The sequence below is a fragment of the Choristoneura fumiferana genome, chromosome Z (genome assembly GCF_025370935.1).
Source record: "Choristoneura fumiferana chromosome Z, NRCan_CFum_1, whole genome shotgun sequence".
Classification (NCBI taxonomy): Eukaryota; Metazoa; Arthropoda; class Insecta; order Lepidoptera; family Tortricidae; genus Choristoneura; species Choristoneura fumiferana.
The window spans coordinates 27,559,407-27,578,271 of record NC_133472.1 but is presented as its reverse complement, the minus strand read 5'-3'; the positions used below and the strand labels follow the sequence as shown (position 1 = coordinate 27,578,271).

Genomic DNA, 18,865 nt, shown 5'->3' with positions numbered 1-18,865 from the left:
CGTGATACCGGGCCGTTCACACCGCGCGCGCCGCCGCTGCAGGAAGCGGCGCCCCGCGACAGTCGCGCCCGCGCCCTGCACTCTAGCGAACATGCGCCTGACCACCGCCGCGCTCGTCCTCGGGGCCCTTTTACCTTGCCTCTGCTGTAAGTTTACTATTCATTAATATCAATTTAGAGCGAATTCTATTTATTTTATTACCTTTTGAAACACCAATGATATTTTTTCTATTTCCTACCTATTACTTTTATTACACAAAACTTATTCACAAGTAACTACCCAAAAAACTTCAATATAATTTTACTTTATTGATACACATATACCTATTGATATAATTCTTGAAATGATTACCACACAAATAAATACTATCGTTAACAACTTAGCCACCAAAGTTTACACATGTTTACATAAATTTACAAGTAATGTCATACTTAATTAAATTTACTCATAACTTCCTAAAAGACATTTTTTCTAGCCCTATCTAAGGCTGTGCATCCACCATAGCTATGCGAAGTAGGAATGCGGTTGCTAAGAAAAAATCCACCTACTTATAGGAAAGCTGCGCGAGCTAAGCACGCAATACAAATTTACAATACAAATCTTCAAAATCGAAAGTAATGTTAGATGTCATGTTAAAGTTATAAAATTTCTGTAATAATATGAGACTGAAATATTAAGTACTATGTCGACTCCTCTCAAAAAATATTCCATCGTGGCATTCACTCAGCAATATCTAGCTGCTTCCAACTGTTTAATGTTGTGATTCTTGAATAAGTACACTGCTCAAACTTGACTACGTATGAATTGCGAAGGAGAATTCACACATAACCCATCTCTACATAGGTAAGTACTTTTGATATTAACTCCGGCCCGCGAAGAGATATAATCCGGCCCGCCGACGTTCCTTCGAAGTGAATAGTGCCTACCTATATGGCCCGCTACCATAATATAATTTTATAATTTGGCAAAAACATAAAAATAAAAAACAGAACGATGTAATTCTGGCCCTCCTCTAAAATATCTGTAACTTTCTGGCCCCCCATGAAGACAATTTGCCCACCACTGTTTTAGTTGATTGCAACCCACTGAGGGGATTGTCCTTTTTTAACGACAACATATTTTATCTTTTGTGAAAAGAATGAGTCTCACACATCACAAACAGGGTCACCATCTCTAACCCCGCTTCACAAACAAGTTCTTTGTACGCTGTTCTAAATGTTAAGTCGATAAGACAACGATATATCGTAAACACCAAAAAGGAATGAACTACCTACCTAAGGCATATAATAAACCTTGAAATTATCAACCATGGACAAGATTACTGTGTGTAACTTCATTTTAATATATCATAATTACTGAGGTAGAAGTACATATAACTAAGCTACGAATAGAAAACGTCTTAGTATACGATGGGAGAAAATAATTCTAGCAAGACTTTAATTCTACACCAATAGGTGGACATTGGAAAACTACTTTATAAATAATACATGTATGTAAGTACAGAGAGGTACATTTAATAGATGTACTGAGATTTACTGTACAGAGGCCGTAATTTTAGATAGATATTAAAGATTTAAACTTAATAGTCATTCATTTTATTTTTTTTATTGAAGCCATGCGCAGCACATGCATGTGTAATACCGGGTGTGGCCTGTAATATGAGCAAATAATTAAAACATAGATCATACCTACTCCTCAAACTGAACAACATTAGTTCAGCGATTTTTAAAAATAATTAGATTTTTAATTTTTATTACACTTTTAAGTTTATTCGAAGAAGCAATGTAAAGCAAAATGCTTGATGTTTGTACAGTGACAGGCGACGTCAGTTGTGTTCTAGGATGGCGTACATTGATAGCAGATGCTAGATGTTGTCTAGTTTGACGAGGACGATCTATGTTTTAATCTTTTGCTCGTATTGGCCACACCCGGTATATGAATTAATAAATGATAATAAAACCTTTAATAGCCCGCCGATAGTCAATGCATTAATTAGAGTCCAGGTTGTCGAGAGGTCCATAAATCAGCGTATCCCAAATAGTAGTGGCTCGCGACCCGGCACTGGTCTTTGAAAATAAAATACCACGGCGGGTCTCAGCATTGTCTACGTATAATCAATCATGCTCGTCCATGATCTAGGAGATGTGTTGCTTTTGTGTTAATGCAATTGCAAACGCTCGCTCCGTAGTTGGTCGTCACACATTATGTGCAGTGGAAATTAAAATGTGTTTTCTTTAATTTACTGTATGCACTAGGGGGGTCACGAACTGAGTAACAAGCTTATGTGTTGCATAATAAAGTATGGGAAACGCTGGTCTAAATCCATATAACCAATGAACGGGAGTGCTAAGTTGCTAACCATAAACCATTTTGTGAGTGGGTTCTAGAAAAAATAAAATTAAAAAAGTTTCAACGCTTAAAATACTGCCATAGCAGGAATTCGATATAAGGCTTTGTTACAAACGACACCATGTACGAGTAGTTTGATGAAGTTCTAATACAGGACAGGGCTCCGTTCTCAGCTACTTAATAGCTGCACATCTCGTCATAGTACCTACCTAATCTAACGCCTAAAGCTTTCGACTGCGAGAGCTCTAGACCACTCACATGCAAAGCAGCTATATCTGTGCGTCAAGTACCTAGATAAGCAATTATGAGTCCATTCAGGATAACATTGGACTCTAGAAGGTCACAGAAGGAGGGGTTCTAAAATTTTTTTGTGAAGTCGTAATAATGATGATGATGATGGTGGTGGTGAATAAAAGAAGTAATAAAATGGAGTCATAATTTTGTTTCCTTTGTAAGTAGATTAATACGTTATAATGTACTTACAAAATAACATTACGTAATTTGCTACATACTCGTACTATTAATTCTATTTATATTATATATTATTTACATCATTTAATAACAGTGTTTCGTGGACTCATCCGCTGTCCTTTCCTGTTTAAAAATATTCTACTCGGTGTTTCTGCTATGAAGCTCAATCTTTTTTCAATTCCAAATTTCATCAAATTTTGTGCAGTGCTTTAGTTGTGAAAAGTTAGCTTTTCGTATAATATGATTATTAAGGACATCACATTTTGATCCAAACTGGCGATTAAAAACTATAAATAATGTACAGAATATTTCTTGAGTTAACAATATTATAAACGTTTCGTTTCTTGCAGAATGTTCTTGACCTCTGCTTTTTAGGTATTTTATAGGAAGACGTTTCTGTTTTTAACAAAAAAGGAATAGTTTTTTAATGTTTTTAAATTATGATACGAAAAATAGCAAAGTAAATCTATTTTTTTTATTCGACTGGATGGCAAACGAGCAAGTGGGTCTCCTGATGGTAAGAGATCACCACCGCCCATAAACATCTGCAACACCAGGGGTATTGCAGATGCGTTGCCAACCTAGAGGCCTAAAATGGGATACCTCAAGTGCCAGTAATTTCACCGGCTGTCTTACTCTCCACGCCGAAACACAACAGTGCAAGCACTGCTGCTTCACGGCTGGATTAGCGAGCAAGATGGTGGTAGCAATCTGAGCGGACCTTGCACAATTAAGGTCCTAAGCAATATCTCACTAATATTAATTATAATTGCGAAAGTTTGTAAGTCTGTATGTTTGTTTGTCACCTACTACTTCACGTCTGAACCGATTTAGGTGAAATTCGGTATACCAATAGTACAAGTTCCGGGGAAGGACATAGAATAGTTTTTATCCCGGAGCATTGCATAGTTTTCGCGGGATAGCAATAAACGGATTCTACGTGAACGGAGTCGCGGGTCTTATGGTCTGTTTTTAATCCGAAATACTAAAATGACGTTTCATGTGTTACCTGTTTTTTGCGTCTCATAAATAGTGATGTGCCGCAACCGGTTATCACCGCAAGATTTTGTAGGTACCTATGTTATGTATAAAACGTTAAGATATGAACGGATCCGTGACGTACTTACAAACATGTAGGGCACTTAGGACATTCTAGAAAAGGTAAATAAAATAGGTCTAATAAAAATGCGACCGTTTTGGAGATATTTCTGCTTTTTATAGATTTGATATTTAAGTTTCAATACGCAACTCATCTTTTAAGTAATTTACACCTTCACCTCAGTCAGCTCAAAAATAACATTCCTATCATCAAAAGGATTCCGCGCGGAGCCAGAATATGTGTCGCTACACGTCTTTCTGACCTTCTTGACAAGTGTGTGGAAACCAACAGCCTATCCTGGCGCGATCTCCTTACCTTCGCATACTGCACCCTCCACACTACCACCACAACTGAAGATAAGCACACTTCATTAACCCAAAAGATAAAAGACAACTGCCTCAACCCCTTAGACCCAGCTCTTAATTCACAATCAACAAAAAAAAAACCGTTTACAACTTGTCTAAGACCGTAGAAAATAAAATTTGTGATGGAGATTTAAAAGGCGCCGCCCGGCTCCTTTTTTCTAGTGACGTTCTATCACCCGATTCTCCTGACACTCTCTCGGCCTTACAATCGAAGCATCCCCCAGCCCCAGCAACACCTCCATTTCTTGATCCCCCTACAGCAACACAGGACTGCCTTCGAATCGAAGAAAATCATATAGTCGATGGAACCAGCTTCAAAACCGGCTCTGCAGCAGGCCTCGACGGAATTTCTCCGCAACACCTAAAGGACCTGACTTCACACAGTGTCGGTGATATTGCGAAGAAACTAATAATATCGCTTAAAAATATAATTAATCTCATGTTGACCGGAGGAGTAATTCAAGAAATAGTCCCGATTTTATACGGGGCTAATCTCATTGCCCTTTCAAAAAAAGATGGCGGCGTGAGACCCATTGCAGTCGGTGCTACGCTAAGACGCCTAGCTTCGAAAATCGGCGTGCGTCAGATAATCTCTAAATTACAGAAACAATTCGAACCGACACAATTAGGTTTCGGGACTAATGGTGGTTGCGAGGCATCTGTACGCGCCTTGCGCACCTACCTTTCTACCGACCATTGTGAGGTGTTGCTGAAAGTCGATGTCAAAAATGCATTTAATTCTTTAAACAGAGACACCCTGCTGGCAGAAGCCAGAGACAATATCCCGGAACTGTACAATTACCTCCTCCAAAGTTATGCCGACCCCTCTAAATTAATGTATCGCAATAACCAACTTTCCTCAGAAGTTGGTTGCCAGCAGGGCGACCCCCTCGGGCCAGCCATTTTCAGTCTAGGCATAAATCCGATAATTCAAAATTTAATGTTTGGTACTTAGACGACGGTACCCTGGGAGGAAATGTGGACACCGTACTTTCAGACCTAACTGTCCTCAAAAACAAATTTGAATCCATTGGTTTAGTTTTAAATTTCAGCAAATGCGAACTTTACATAAATTATAGACAAATTTAATATTTTAACTCCCAATATAAAAATTTTAACCAAGGATTCCCTTAACCTCCTAGGAACCCCCATTTTTGACGAAGCCTTTCCGGACCATATAAAAAAGACCATCTCTAAATTTCAAAATTGCTCAGATCGTCTACTTGAAATTAGCTCCCATTCAGCCCTTTTTATCCTGAAATTCTGCCTTTTCGTCCCAAAATTTACTTATATGCTTCGCTGCAGCCCCTTCTGGCAACATCAAAATTTACTAACACCAATTGACTCCCTAATCAAAACTAATTTGAAATCGATAGTAAATTTAAGGCTCAGCGAAGAATCATGGTGTCAAGCATCCCTCCCCGTCCGGTACAGGGGTTTAGGATTGCGTAAAGTTACTAGTGTTGCCCTACCAGCATTTTTGTCGTCCGTCCATAGCTCATACAACCTTGTAGGTAATATCCTAGGGGATCCCCTTCCAAACTACAAGATCGCGGGCTTGGACTGCGCCCTAAATGCTTGGTTGTCTGCCTGCCCTGGGCAAAACGTTCCTGTCAATCCAAAATCGCAAAAGTGCTGGGATGATGTGTTTTCAAAATTGTCTTACTCTACCTTACTTAACGGCAGCTCTGGAGCGGAACGCGCCCGTCTGACTGCTGTCGGATGCGAGGAGTCCGGTCACTGGTTGAACGCTTACCCCTGTTCAAGAACTGGCACCTTCCTAGACAGTACCACGCTTCGTTTGGCAGTCAGCCTGCGCCTAGGGGTCCCTATTTGTGCTCCGCACAAATGCCCCTGTGGCAGTGTCGTTGACCGGCTGGACACCACGGACTGTCATGCGCAAAAAGTGCCGGCCGCTTTTCGCGACACGCCGCCCTAAACGACATTATCCGCCGGTCTCTTGCTAGCGCGAACGTGCCGGCGGTACTCGAACCAGTCGGCATCGCACGGGATGATGGCAAGAGACCGGATGGAATGTCCCTAATACCGTGGAAAATGGGTCGGGTGCTAGTGTGGGACGCAACCTGCGTGGACACTTTAGCCCCGTCTCATCTCCACGGTACAATACACAGGGCCGGCGCAGCGACCGAGGCGGCCGAAGTTGTCAAGAAGCGCAAATATGCGTGGTCTTGATGCCGGATACAACATCATTGCCTTCGGCGTCGAGACGCTCGGTCTGTGGGGCCCTATACTACAAAATGCAAAACTCGAACTTCGTATGTTGCCATCCCGCTGACGCTTATCTCATTTATACGCGATTGAAAGGGACGGTGAAATACGAACTTCTGATTATGTTTCTGGTTATGATTTTTTACATTGGCGTACACGTTAGCTGCGGCAAGTCAAAAATTTGTCCTAAATTTCAGTGCGTTACAAGGCCTGATTCACCCCGTAGTAGTTTACGCCGTGTTGCGTTACGGGTATTAAAGAGCCCCGTACACCAACGTCCATATAAGCTGCTTTAAAATCATGAACTACTCATATTTTATTTTAATTATTTATTTTATCACTTTCAAGAATAAGATTTTTACTATATCATACTCTCTCCGTGCGCAGATACAATGAAAACATACAAAATTATAAAGAAAAGAAAGTAAGGGGTCAATTTATCCCCGTATCGCACTAGAATTGACAAAATAAGGGTCTTAGCGAACCCCGTATCGCACAGATTGTATTTATGTCGTTAACGTAATAGTGATGGGAATTAAAGCAAACGATATTTGAACGAAATATATTTTTTGATCGTGATTAATACAGGTAAATAATATGAGGTGATCAAAAAATAAACAAACTTAAGAGTCTCAAAGAACTTAATGAATGTAATTTATGTCTGCAGTATTTGAATTAGTGGGTAAAATATATTTTTTTTAATTCTGCACTAGGTACTCACTTGGTAAACATTTTGCAGTTCTTGGCATGTTTTCCTTGTACTGGGGCTAGTAACAACATTATCGTAATTTTGGCTAGATTGCTGCGGGAAAATCTAACGAAACAAAGCAGAGGATGATGACTGTTTCTAAGGTGATCTTGACGTTATGTGCCTGCTTTTTAATTGTTTTTATTACAAGACAATTCTTGCATACGTCGCGAACGCTTCATATTGCACTCGAATACAATTTATCGATACCAATAGCAAATATTGCAATACTGACTGACAGCTCTCGTGACACTGAGCTCATAACCCCGTACGGGTCAGCTAATATCCTACTATACTATAAATACTACTTTTCTCCTCCGCACGGAATGACGACATCGTACGAGGTTCAAAAGCCTCCGTAACGCAGTAAACGTGTTAAATTTTATCACTTTATCGTAAAACTTATATTTTCCAAATAGAAAGTAGAATATTGAATGCTTTAATTTTATTTATCTTATCATAAAATATACGTTTTACCGATTATTAACAATTATATCGGAAACCGAAATCATAGAGCAGCACTGTTCGTTTTATGTTGGCCACATTATTTTTACATTTGACATTTCAGACTGTCATTTTAGTATCTAGGTTTCACAAATAGACCATAGTTAATGAATAATTGAAATTAATATTGACGTCTCCGATGTTTTAATTAGAATTAAGTTTAGACCGTATACCAAAAAAATACAATTTATTAATTGACTTCCTAAAGCGTGCATTATAAAGAACCTATTTTCCTTCTGTACATTTCTATATCGAACAAACTGTATGTAGGTGTATACGAGTAATACATGGTGTTAAAAAAACCCTGTACGAGCATTTAACCCAGATGATTGCATTGTACGAATATAGATGTAGTACGAGAATTTAAACCATTTCGCATTATCAGAATGTTAAAGACTGAACCGATAAATTATTGCTGCTGAGAACCCTATTATCCGTCCAGTTAACCGTAGTTGCCCAGGGTACACCTGGCCAAACGCTGTGCTCCCTATATGTCCCATATGTACGAAACCGAAACTCACGAGCACACGAGGAGTTAATCCAACTTGTACCCCACATTTTGAGGTTAGTATCAATGTTTCTGCTGCTGCAATTGCGTAGACTACAAGTTTCATTGGTACACAAGGCGCTAGGGCGATTCGTGATAGAAACTATTTAGTGTTATTAATTTTATTACAACATGTTATCATTACGCGCTGTTGTCAACACATTGATAAGTTTATTTTGTTTATACCTAACTACCGCACATCCGACCCGCATCTGCAACTTCCGGCATTTTGTATCTTTTTTGTAACTAATTATGAACAAAAAACCGGTTAAATGCATGCCGGGCCACGCACAGTGCAGATTTCAGTACTATTTTCGGCAAATATCTACCTACCTATACAATCCTAAAGCGGTTTCCCGTGATTTAATTTGTTTATCACTATCCCGCAAAAACTATGCCATTTTCCGGATTAAATCTATCCTATGTCCTTTCCAGGGTCTCAAACTCAGATCATACATACGAGGGTCTCAAACTATTCTATTACCATATTTCAACTAAATTAGTTCAGCTCAGCGGTTTAAGCGTGAAGTGGTAACAGGTAGACAGATGAACATATAGACCGAAAGACAACAGTTACTTTCGCATTTGTACCTAATATGAGTGAGGATAGAGCAGAGGTTTTCAACCGGTGTGCCGCGATCGCCGCGTGCGAAGTGTATGCGATTCGTACAAAAGGGGTCCGCTGTCCGTTATGTTATACATAATATTATTATGGGTATACTATACCTTTAGGTACTCTACGCGCCAGTCCGACTCTCACTTGGCTATTTTTTACTGATGTGCCGTTCACACCAAAATGTTGAAAACGCCTGGGATAGAGTTTTGATCAAATAACCTCATTAACTTATTAGCGAGCTTATTATTTAGCGAGCAAAATTAATTGAAGGACTAGGGTTGTCACACATACTCGTATGTATGGAGGAATGTGTTTGTTTATCATTATAGTATTAAATTGCCCTTACCGCACTGTCCATAGTTTTATCTATTATGTTAAACTAAAACATATACTATTGTCTATATCTATGAGTATGTTCTTGTCATGGTTGTCAATGTAACTCCGTCAAGTTCTCGTTTTGCTTGGTTTGTTTTTGTGTTTTATTGCAATAACTGCAAATAGTTTTGTAATAATCATACATTTTAAATAACTATGGAGCGAGCCACTGCTTGAAGAGCATTGTTTTTTTTTAAATAGCAGATTTATCGATTTTGTGTACAGCCAATAAAAAATATTTTGGAAAGTCACACACATCAAAAGCCGTAACGATGTAAAAAAGGAACAAACTATTCAATCGAGCTGGAAAATTTCGTTCAGTTATACGATTGTTCAAATATTGATAACAACTTTTCTATCAAACTTGTGACATAAGTAATTGTATTGTTTGCATTAACAAAGATCCTTTTCTCAAAAATGGTATGAAATGTTGCCATTACATCATCAAAAACGTCGTAGAAAGTAACGCATCCTGGAGACTAAAGCTGCAAATTAATACTTGCTTCCTGGACAGTAACAAGTTCCTTTAAAAATTTGGAACCCGTCACAAACAGCACGCGGGCCGAGCGGCAGTTTTGGGTGTAGTTAAAGTTTTGTAATGGGTCCATGTCATCATTATCATCATCATTATCACCATCATCAGCATCATCATCATCATCACCATCAACCATCATCAATCATCATCATCACCATCAACCATTATCACTATCATCATTACTATTATCATCATCATCATCACCATCAACCATCACCAATCATCATCATCACCATCAATCATCATCACTATCATCATCACTATTATCATTGTCATCATCATCATCATCCTCACCATCATCATCATCACATCACAATTACGAAAATTTGAGAAAAGCACTTTACAAGTTTCGACCAGTAATCGCCATTCTAGCCTCGTATCATTGATGGCCGAACCGCCCTACGCGTCCAGAACGGCTTACTTACTGTACCACTACCATGAGTTTACAGTGACCGTACTCGATAGCGACGGCGTAAATTATTTGTAGAGGCGCTGTACAATTCTCCATACAAATAATTAACGCCGTCGCTATCGAGTACGGTCACTGTAAACTCGTGGTAGTAGTACTGGTCTCTGCAGTAATGATCTTTTTTTTTCAGTGACATGGGCCTGTGAACCGGATCAAACGCAAAATGGATGCAAAATATTTGGATCATCCTGCACTTGTGGTTACGGTTGCAAATCGGAATTCATATTCAGATCACGGCGCGCATGTTTAAACGCACTTAGAGGTATTATAAGTTAATTAGAATAATTTGAGCTTAGGTACCGTTTTAATTTTGTGATGAAACCGGCACGCTTCTGCAAAGAATTTCAATCGTGTATGAAATTCTTAATCCGCACTGTGCCCGCGTGGAAACTACGGCCTCAAGCCCTCTCACTCTGCCACGCAAGGCCGCACTGCAGGGCTACTACGAAACTCGAAATCAGCGCTTTCGGAAGGAATATAATTACTGGCACTTGAGGTATCCCATCTTAGGCCTCTAGGTTGGCAACGCATCTGCAATACCCCTGGTATGTGGTGATCTCTTACCATCAGGAGACCCACTTCCTCGTTTGGCATCTAGTCGAATAAAAAAAAAGAATATCATTGCCAAGAAGAATGGGCCGCCGCCTCACGAAACTTGGCAGACAGTCATTTTATCAAAATAAAATAATTACAAATACAGATACCCTGGCGGCGGACTTCCGGGAACGCCTCAAGGTCACAAAATATAGCTGTCTCGGCGCCCAATATCATTTCTTTGTTTTCGGCGTTGAGACTCTAGGTCCTTGGGGTAAGGGTGTGCTGGAGCTACACCAGGGAGCTCAGCAATAGGTTAAGGGAGGCAACAGGCAACCCTCCCGCGTCCCGCCGGCAGCTTTCTCGCGCAAAGAATCTCAATCGCAGTTCAACGCGGGAATGCTGCCTGCGTGATGGGCACAATGCCCACCTCTCTTTTTTAATTAAAGTTTTAGTTTTAGCTATTTTAATTAAATGGTAGTTTTAGTCCTATGGATATTTTGTATTTTCTTAATATATTGTATTTTCTTAAATTACAAATAAAATAACTTAAAAACTACAGTATAAATTAAAGAAAAAATTATATGAAAAAAAAATAAGCAAACTTCGCCTGCTAGGCTAGCCCACAAACCGAGAGGAGACCTTTGATTTCGGCTGTATTATCAAACCGCAATCAGAATGGTACTGTCAGAATTTTCATTTCATACTTACATATTTTTGACGTAAGCATTAGAATTACTGTACACTCCAATCCCTTTCTAATCGCGGGCGAATAATACAACTGAACCGAATTTGAACTTTTAGGTGCTCAATCGACGCAGGATTTAACATTCTTTAATATTGAAGAAAACAACATTTCCGGCGGATGCACCATTTTTGTTCTCAAACCAAAAACTGAAAAAAGAGCAAAATTTTCGCGGTAATAGGCAAGCTCGGATTACACGCATTTTGAATCAAATGAAGCCAATGAAGGTATTAAAACAATTTCCAGCTAGTTTGCAATTAATTCTTCAAAATGCTTTTTAAGGATCTTATTTGATTGGCCTATATTTTATTAACCAACTGACCCAGTTTAATAATAACCTAAACCTGTTGACATGTCCGGGTTGTGGGCTCCAAAATCCGAGGTTTTCACGCGTCTTGTCCTGGTAGCCAAATTTTAGAGATGGCAGCCCTAGATGTAAATAAAATAGTCTTTAATATTTTGTTTTTATTTAGACCTTAAATGGGTACCGGCAACAGAAAACTTAACAGTCGATCAATCCAAACGTCAGGCCATACTTATTACGAAGTGAAAAATTCGAACTTCGTAACTTGCCATCTCGCTGACGCTTAAGTTATTTAATACGAGAGTCAGAGAGACAATACCAATACGATACGAACTTCGATTTTCGAATTTCGTGGTAGTCCCCCAGATGCCGAATGAAGTGACAATTGGAGATGTCATGGTGGTCCTGTGGCCGCCATGTTTACCATAGTTTATACGTGATTTGTTATCAATATTTGAATGTGCATTATCAAAAATATCAATAAATAGTATATACTTACGCAAATTATGAGATTAATAGTATCCTAATGTTGTTTAAACCCGAAGTATTACCAGTTAATATGAACTTTTCTTCTACAAAACAGTTTCAACCATATATCTGTTGGTGAAATTAATATTTGCATTAAATTATTTAATTATGCAGTTGCATTTCATTTTAGCTTTACAATTATATATAAATATTTTTCTCAAACATGACATGAAATATTGACGTTGTGTTACAAATAATAAGCCGAGAAGTATCGCGCTGCAGGCGGGATTCTATATCTACTTGGCCGGCAACCCCCTACTTCCCGACCTCTACAGTAATGTACTATTACTTATGTACATTATTTAGATAAGTTAAAACTTACCGATGCAAAACTTTTTCATTATATTGGCAACATGAGTAGTTTTTTGGAATCATTACATATACGGCGTTGAGGTGTAGTTTGGGTGGCAATGCAAGACTAAGTGAAGACGACAAAAAGTACAGTCAGCAAAAAAAGCTTGTATTAAAAATGTATTTTTACCAAAAACTATTTTTTTTATTATTCTTATGAAGTTTTTATGTCATAAAAGTGTGTAAATGAATATTTTTTGTGAGCGTAGATCGGAGTTCCAACGCTTGCCAGAGGATGCCGTGTGTGACAGGGATTTGCATACAAACCACGCAAGACCCGGGGTTCACTTGCAAATGTGAGGGAACTGGATTTTACGGACAACGCTGTGAAAAAGGTTTTTATGACAATTTGAAACCTTTCCAAATATTTTAGAATCCACTCCTTCTTTTGTAGGTAGGTTACTTAATTGCATTTGAGCTCAGAAATTTCGGACCTATGGTAGTCTAGCTAGTTAATTTTATTAAGGGGCTGTTTCACCATCCATTGATTAGTGTTAACTGACGGTTTTTATGTGATGCCGTTGCCGTCTATTCGAACAAAACAAATAGAGACGGCATACATTTAACCGTCAGTTAACACTAATCAATGGATGGTGAAACAGCCCCTAAGTATAAAAAAATACCATGATTGACTTACCTCTTCTATCTATACATATAATAAAGCTGAAGAGGGTCGAAAGTCTGTACATGGAAGATATCCGAAAAAAAATTGGCTGAGGGTGGCTGAGGATACTTAGAATCGATAACAGAACACGCTCCAACAGTTTTTAGAATTTTTGTCTGTTTGTCTGTAAGAACGGCTGAACGGATTTTGATGCAAACTTTACTAATCTGTCTAGGAAATCCTCGGCCAGGTTATAGGCTATAACAATTCAACCCCTAAAAGAGGGGGGTAGCCACTAAACTTAATTGAGTTTAGTTCGCACCTGAATGCACCTTATGCTCCCACATGCTTTTACATTTTTAGCCACTATTAAAAACCTTAGCAGGTTTATGCAATAGTTGGCGAGATCGCGCGGTTTGGTCCGCGCTTACAAATAATCTTAGAAGTTAACAGTGTAGGATGAGCCGGCGTCGCAGGCCCGCCCCGGCCCAGCCCGCCTGCGCCTTGAACAGTTCTGCGACCCCGCTGCACTCCATAAAACACTTTTTGAGAAGTTTTTTACATTTTTGTCGTATTTATAAGTCTGCATTTTATTCAAGATTTCCTCTGGTAAGGTATTCAAAATAGATGACAGTACATATTTATCAGTTCTCTTACCATACTTAATTTTTGGAAGCAGATACTTAGGTAGGTACTTTAAACGGCGCAGCTGTTCAGGACGAGTTTTTTGTTGTAACTTTTCAATGCAGTCGTATTGTTCATTAATAAATGTAATAAATGGCATCAGTCCCTAGTAGGTACAGCTCGTCAGTCCCTAGAACACAGATTAAAAAAAAACACAAATTTCTCTTTAAATAGCAAGTAAACTGACTGGCTCTGGATACAAAAAGTTAATTATTATAAGTACTGTATTTACTAAAAAGTTTTCTAGTTAGTACCTAAAACACCTATTGATGGCAAAATTTGTGTGAAAGTTAACAACTTTTATGGAACCACCCATACCTATATTAAGGAATGAATTCATTATATTATGCATAATCCAATTAGTTTTAAATAGTTTTCAAGTTTAAATATGTTGGCTAAATGTGCAAGCATTTAAGGATCACTCCTAAAAAAAAACCGCGTAACATTTTTTTCTCTATTTGAATGTTAAACAGATGTCCATTACTCGTATTAAGCGTACGTTGTAAAATAGTAATAAAATACATATTGTAATTTTGTATACAACGTAATTTTTTTCCTCGCATTCAAAGTGTAAAGTAGAGTGTTCAATAAGGGACTAAACAACCAATATGACTTGTTTTAGTCCCTTGTTGAACAATCTACAATACTACACAGTGGGGTGTTTTTTTTTTGCTCCAACCCCAATGTGTGGGATGTCGTTAAATATGTCTTAGAAAAATGATAGTGGTCTTCAAATGCCTACTATTTTTCGACAAAATCAACAGTGACGTAAATAATCGCTCGGCGTAATGATATAAATCGACATAATGGGCATACCCTTCTAACTTCTGAACCTATTGTGACGGTTGAGCAACTACGGAACCCTACACTGAGCATGGCTCGACATGCGATTGCCCGGTTTTATTAAATTTAGAGATTTATTAATAGTAGAGATTGTTCATAATTTGAGAAAGTCCATCTTCTCAAAAAATATATCTTCTGAGGATGTGCTCTATCTGAGAAAATTAACTTTTTTTGAGAAAGTGTACCTACCTATTGGGAAGTGAACTTTTAGTGACAATGTATCTACGTTCCGAGAAAGTGATTCTTCTAAAGAAGTGCGCTTATAGAGAAAGAGTACCTACGTTTCGATTAAGTGAGCTTTTCAAGCCTGACCCGAGAAAATCTCATTAGGTGCTATGAAGTATCGTGTAAATATCAAAATCTACGCAGACGAAGTCGCGGGTAAAAGCTAGTTCATAAATAAAAGTAAACAGATAGAAAACCATCGCTATTACCTACTATCAATGACATGAACATTTATATGTAGGTATAAAATATGGCGCTTGTGTCGTAAGTAGGTAATTCTAATATTAGGTCCTTTACCATTCTCTGACCCTTCCCGGGCCACTGGGAGCCAGACCCTTTTAAGTCGTCATAAAATCTAATAAACTAATAGCAGGCCATCGTGAACGCTTCCCGTCTACTAACGAGGCGCAATCAATAACTAGGCACCCCACTTGTTTCAGGAAGTTAACGTCCCACATCAAGTAGGAAATAGCAGATTAGAAATATTTTTACTGTAATCCATATTAATAATTAATATTATAAATGCAAAAGTGTGTTGGTCGGTTTGTGTGTTTGTCCATCTTTTACGCCGTAACGGAGCAACGGATCGACGTGATTTTTGGCATAGAGATAGTTTATGGGCCCGAGAGTAACATAGGCTACTTTTTATCCCGGAAAATGCATAGTTCCCGAGAGAACAGCGCGCGATAACCGAATACCACGCGGGCGGAGCCGCGGGCAAAAGCTAGTATTATAAATGCGAAACTGTGTTTGTGTGTTTGTCCGTCTTTCACACCGTAACGTAGCAACGGATCGACGTGATTTTTGGCATAGTTTATGGGCCCGAGAGTGATATATGCTACTTTTTATCCCGGAAAAATGCTCAGTTCCCAAGGGAGCAGCGCGCGATAACCGAATACCACGCGGGCGGAGCCGCAGGCAAAAGCTACTGTGTATCATAATAATCACTAATAGAATGAAGTAAGTATTTGAAACCGGCAAGAAAACTAATATCAATAATTTATTTTTTCAGCATGCCCCACCATCCCCATGCGTGGTCTGGTGTTCCCCCATGAGTGCGTGGTCATCTGAAGCGCTCCACTCTACCTCTTGTACAACTACGGAAAATATTATGTGTTACTTTACGTAACTATGTAAATTAAAAATTATATCTAATTTGTTTAGTGTTAAGCAGATAAAATAAAGATTTAGGAATTTTTAATAATTTTCATTCGAATCGTTCGCATATAAAAATAAAAACATAAATAAAATCGTGTTTATAAGAGCAAGTTATACACTGCATCTGATTCAACCGGGGAAGCAACAGCGAAGCAGCAACAGGTACCATCAGCCGAATAAGTGTACATATCGGCTGGTCTAAAATTCTTTTGCATACATTTTTTAAATTAAATAAATATCAAGGACAATTCACACCAATTGACCTAGTCCCGAAGTAAGCTTAGCAAAGCCTGTGTTATGGGTACTAAGCAACGGATAAATATAATTATATAAATAGAAACATACTTAAAAACATATTAAACACCCAAGATCCGAGAACAAGCATTCGTATTTTTCATACAAATATCTGCCCCGACACGGGAATCGAACCCGGGACTTCAAGCTTCGTATAGTCAGGTCCCAGAATATATACCTAATACTCGTAGTACCTACTAACGTACAGAATGGCCACGCTCCGCCCCGCACCGGTTCGAGTTACCCCACCCCTCAAGCGCAGATTGCAGGAAAACCGCAGGAAATAGACGTTCTTATTTATAAACAAGGCTTTATCGAAAGTGGCTATTCAGTGTTAATGTCTCACGCAAGATATATTGTAAAGTACCTATGAGAGAAGGAGCCAAAGACGTAGGTAATAACCTAACCAGCAAAAAGTTGGAAAACCCCCGACATTGTCACTTCAAAGTACAATATCACAAAAACGGCTGAACCGATTTTGATAAAACATGTCTAAGAACCATCGCTAGAAACTCTGCTTTCAAATAAAAAATATTTAATAATAATACTATAGTAGCATAATCTTGTTTGTATAGCTAGACAGAGACACAAGAAAATTTTAAGTTAACTGTCGTACTAAAATTATTTGCCGGTAGGTAATTAATCTAAAGTAGACATTGACAACCCTAAGCGTCCGCGCCGGAGTAGGCAGTTAAGTCTCCTAAAGGGTCGGAGTGGACATACCTTGTTCTCTTTTCCTATGGTTGGCAGTTTTGTTTTTGCATGTAAGTAAGTGTGCGGAACTGCACTTGTGTGCACATTTCACCCCGCAACAAACGCCAGAACTATTTTCAAGGCATTTTCAAGGTAATCTACCGCTAAGGCCCTTCCGGTAGGAAGCCCGCGTTGCTCTAAGCATTCAAGCGTTTGTTTGTATAGGCTTGGAGTTTGTAGACGCTTGGAAAGCCTCGGCAAGGGTGTAAATGTAGCATTAGAGAATGTTGTGTGTGCGACAAGATCTTAATGAACATAGGTAATGTGACGTTTGGGCGAAGGCGCTTTATTTTATCTTTAAGTATTGTTAAATTGTTATCATCACTGGCTTTATTTTATTGGCGCTTTAACTTCAAAAAAGACTTCATAACTACCTAATAAAAATTAGATTAGATTAGATTTTTAGAAAAATATGTCTCTGTCCATTGGAGGATAATTTTGCCAGTGTCTAGTAGGTTTTGCCGTTGTTGTACGGTATAAAAAATCTAGAAAACGAAATATGAGAGGTAATGGTGGATGAACGATGACCAAAATATAAATTAAAAACCACGAAGGAAAGATACAAACATTGACAGACACGGCGAACTGTCAACAATGAAGATTTGCAAGGTAGCTAGTTTCTTTTCTCGCCACAATCAATTAAATCTTGTCATACTGTACACTAGACATGGGTAATCTCGACTCCGACAAGGGATCTGATTCAATCCAGCTCCAGTGTCGGTACCGAATCCGCTTATCGACTCCGACTCCTTTATTAACTCAGGTTCTTTCGAGCGATTATCAGTTTGTCTATGGCCTATCCGGCTCAGTTCGATAACGTACTGAAGTACCGATTCGTCCTAATGACTCTTTTGAATCTGTGAGTCATTCGGATATACTTACTACTGGCGAATTAGGCTTCGGGGAGCGGCTCTGAAATTGGTATCATGCTATCCCTCTTCCTCTTGTCATAAATGCTATTAGCGTGAGCGGCACGGCACATATCCGATCCGATCCGACGTGATTGAACGAAAGTGAAGTGATCTGAATCGCCGATCGCGAGTCGATCGATCCAATAGGTTGCTCGGAGTTAGTAACTCCTCGGAGTCTATAAGATTTAAAAGAAATCAATAAGGGATTCGGATCCGCTAAAGGATCAGCAAGGCTACTCGAAACTCGAAGTTCGTATCGTACCATCCCTCTCGCTCTCGTATTAAATAGTATAAGTGTCAGAGGGACCGCACGACACGAACTTCGACTTTCGAGTTTCGTAGTAGCCCTGCTGACTCTTTTGAATCTTCAGATCCGGTTTTACCCATCTCTACTGTACACGTCGTTCTTAAGGTGCGGCCACATACAGTCGCTCGTCGCTCGTTTGCAGCGATAAATCTGGTCACGTGACGTGACCCCATTTTGAATGTGATTATTGTGATTTTGAATTTTCCGCCTTTAAGGCGCGGCCACATGCACATCGCTGAAAATGTTGAGCTTTATCGTTGGAAAAACAAACTTCAATTTCAGCAAACATTTTTTTTTTCAATCTACAATTTCTTTTA

General features: G+C 38.9%; 1 protein-coding gene across 1 annotated transcript; it reads left to right on the top strand.

The window, feature by feature from the left end:
* Positions 1–16,321, top strand: LOC141433078 (cubilin-like). Its single transcript, XM_074094903.1, has 4 exons — positions 1–146; positions 10,438–10,569; positions 12,979–13,104; positions 16,138–16,321. The coding sequence occupies exons 1-4, from the start codon at positions 92–94 to the stop codon at positions 16,194–16,196; spliced, it is 372 nt and encodes a 123-aa protein (XP_073951004.1). The 5' UTR covers positions 1–91; the 3' UTR covers positions 16,197–16,321.
* The last annotated feature ends 2,544 nt before the right edge of the window (positions 16,322–18,865 follow it).

Bases quoted from the DNA above. Each gene is read 5' to 3' on its own strand.
- LOC141433078 (XM_074094903.1), top strand. From the start codon at position 92: ATGCGCCTGACCACCGCCGCGCTCGTCCTCGGGGCCCTTTTACCTTGC. The intron at 147-10,437 runs GTAAGTTTACTA...TTTTTTTTTCAG, and splicing joins CCTTTTACCTTGCCTCTGCT to TGACATGGGCCTGTGAACCG. The intron at 10,570-12,978 runs GTATTATAAGTT...TTGTGAGCGTAG, and splicing joins ATGTTTAAACGCACTTAGAG to ATCGGAGTTCCAACGCTTGC.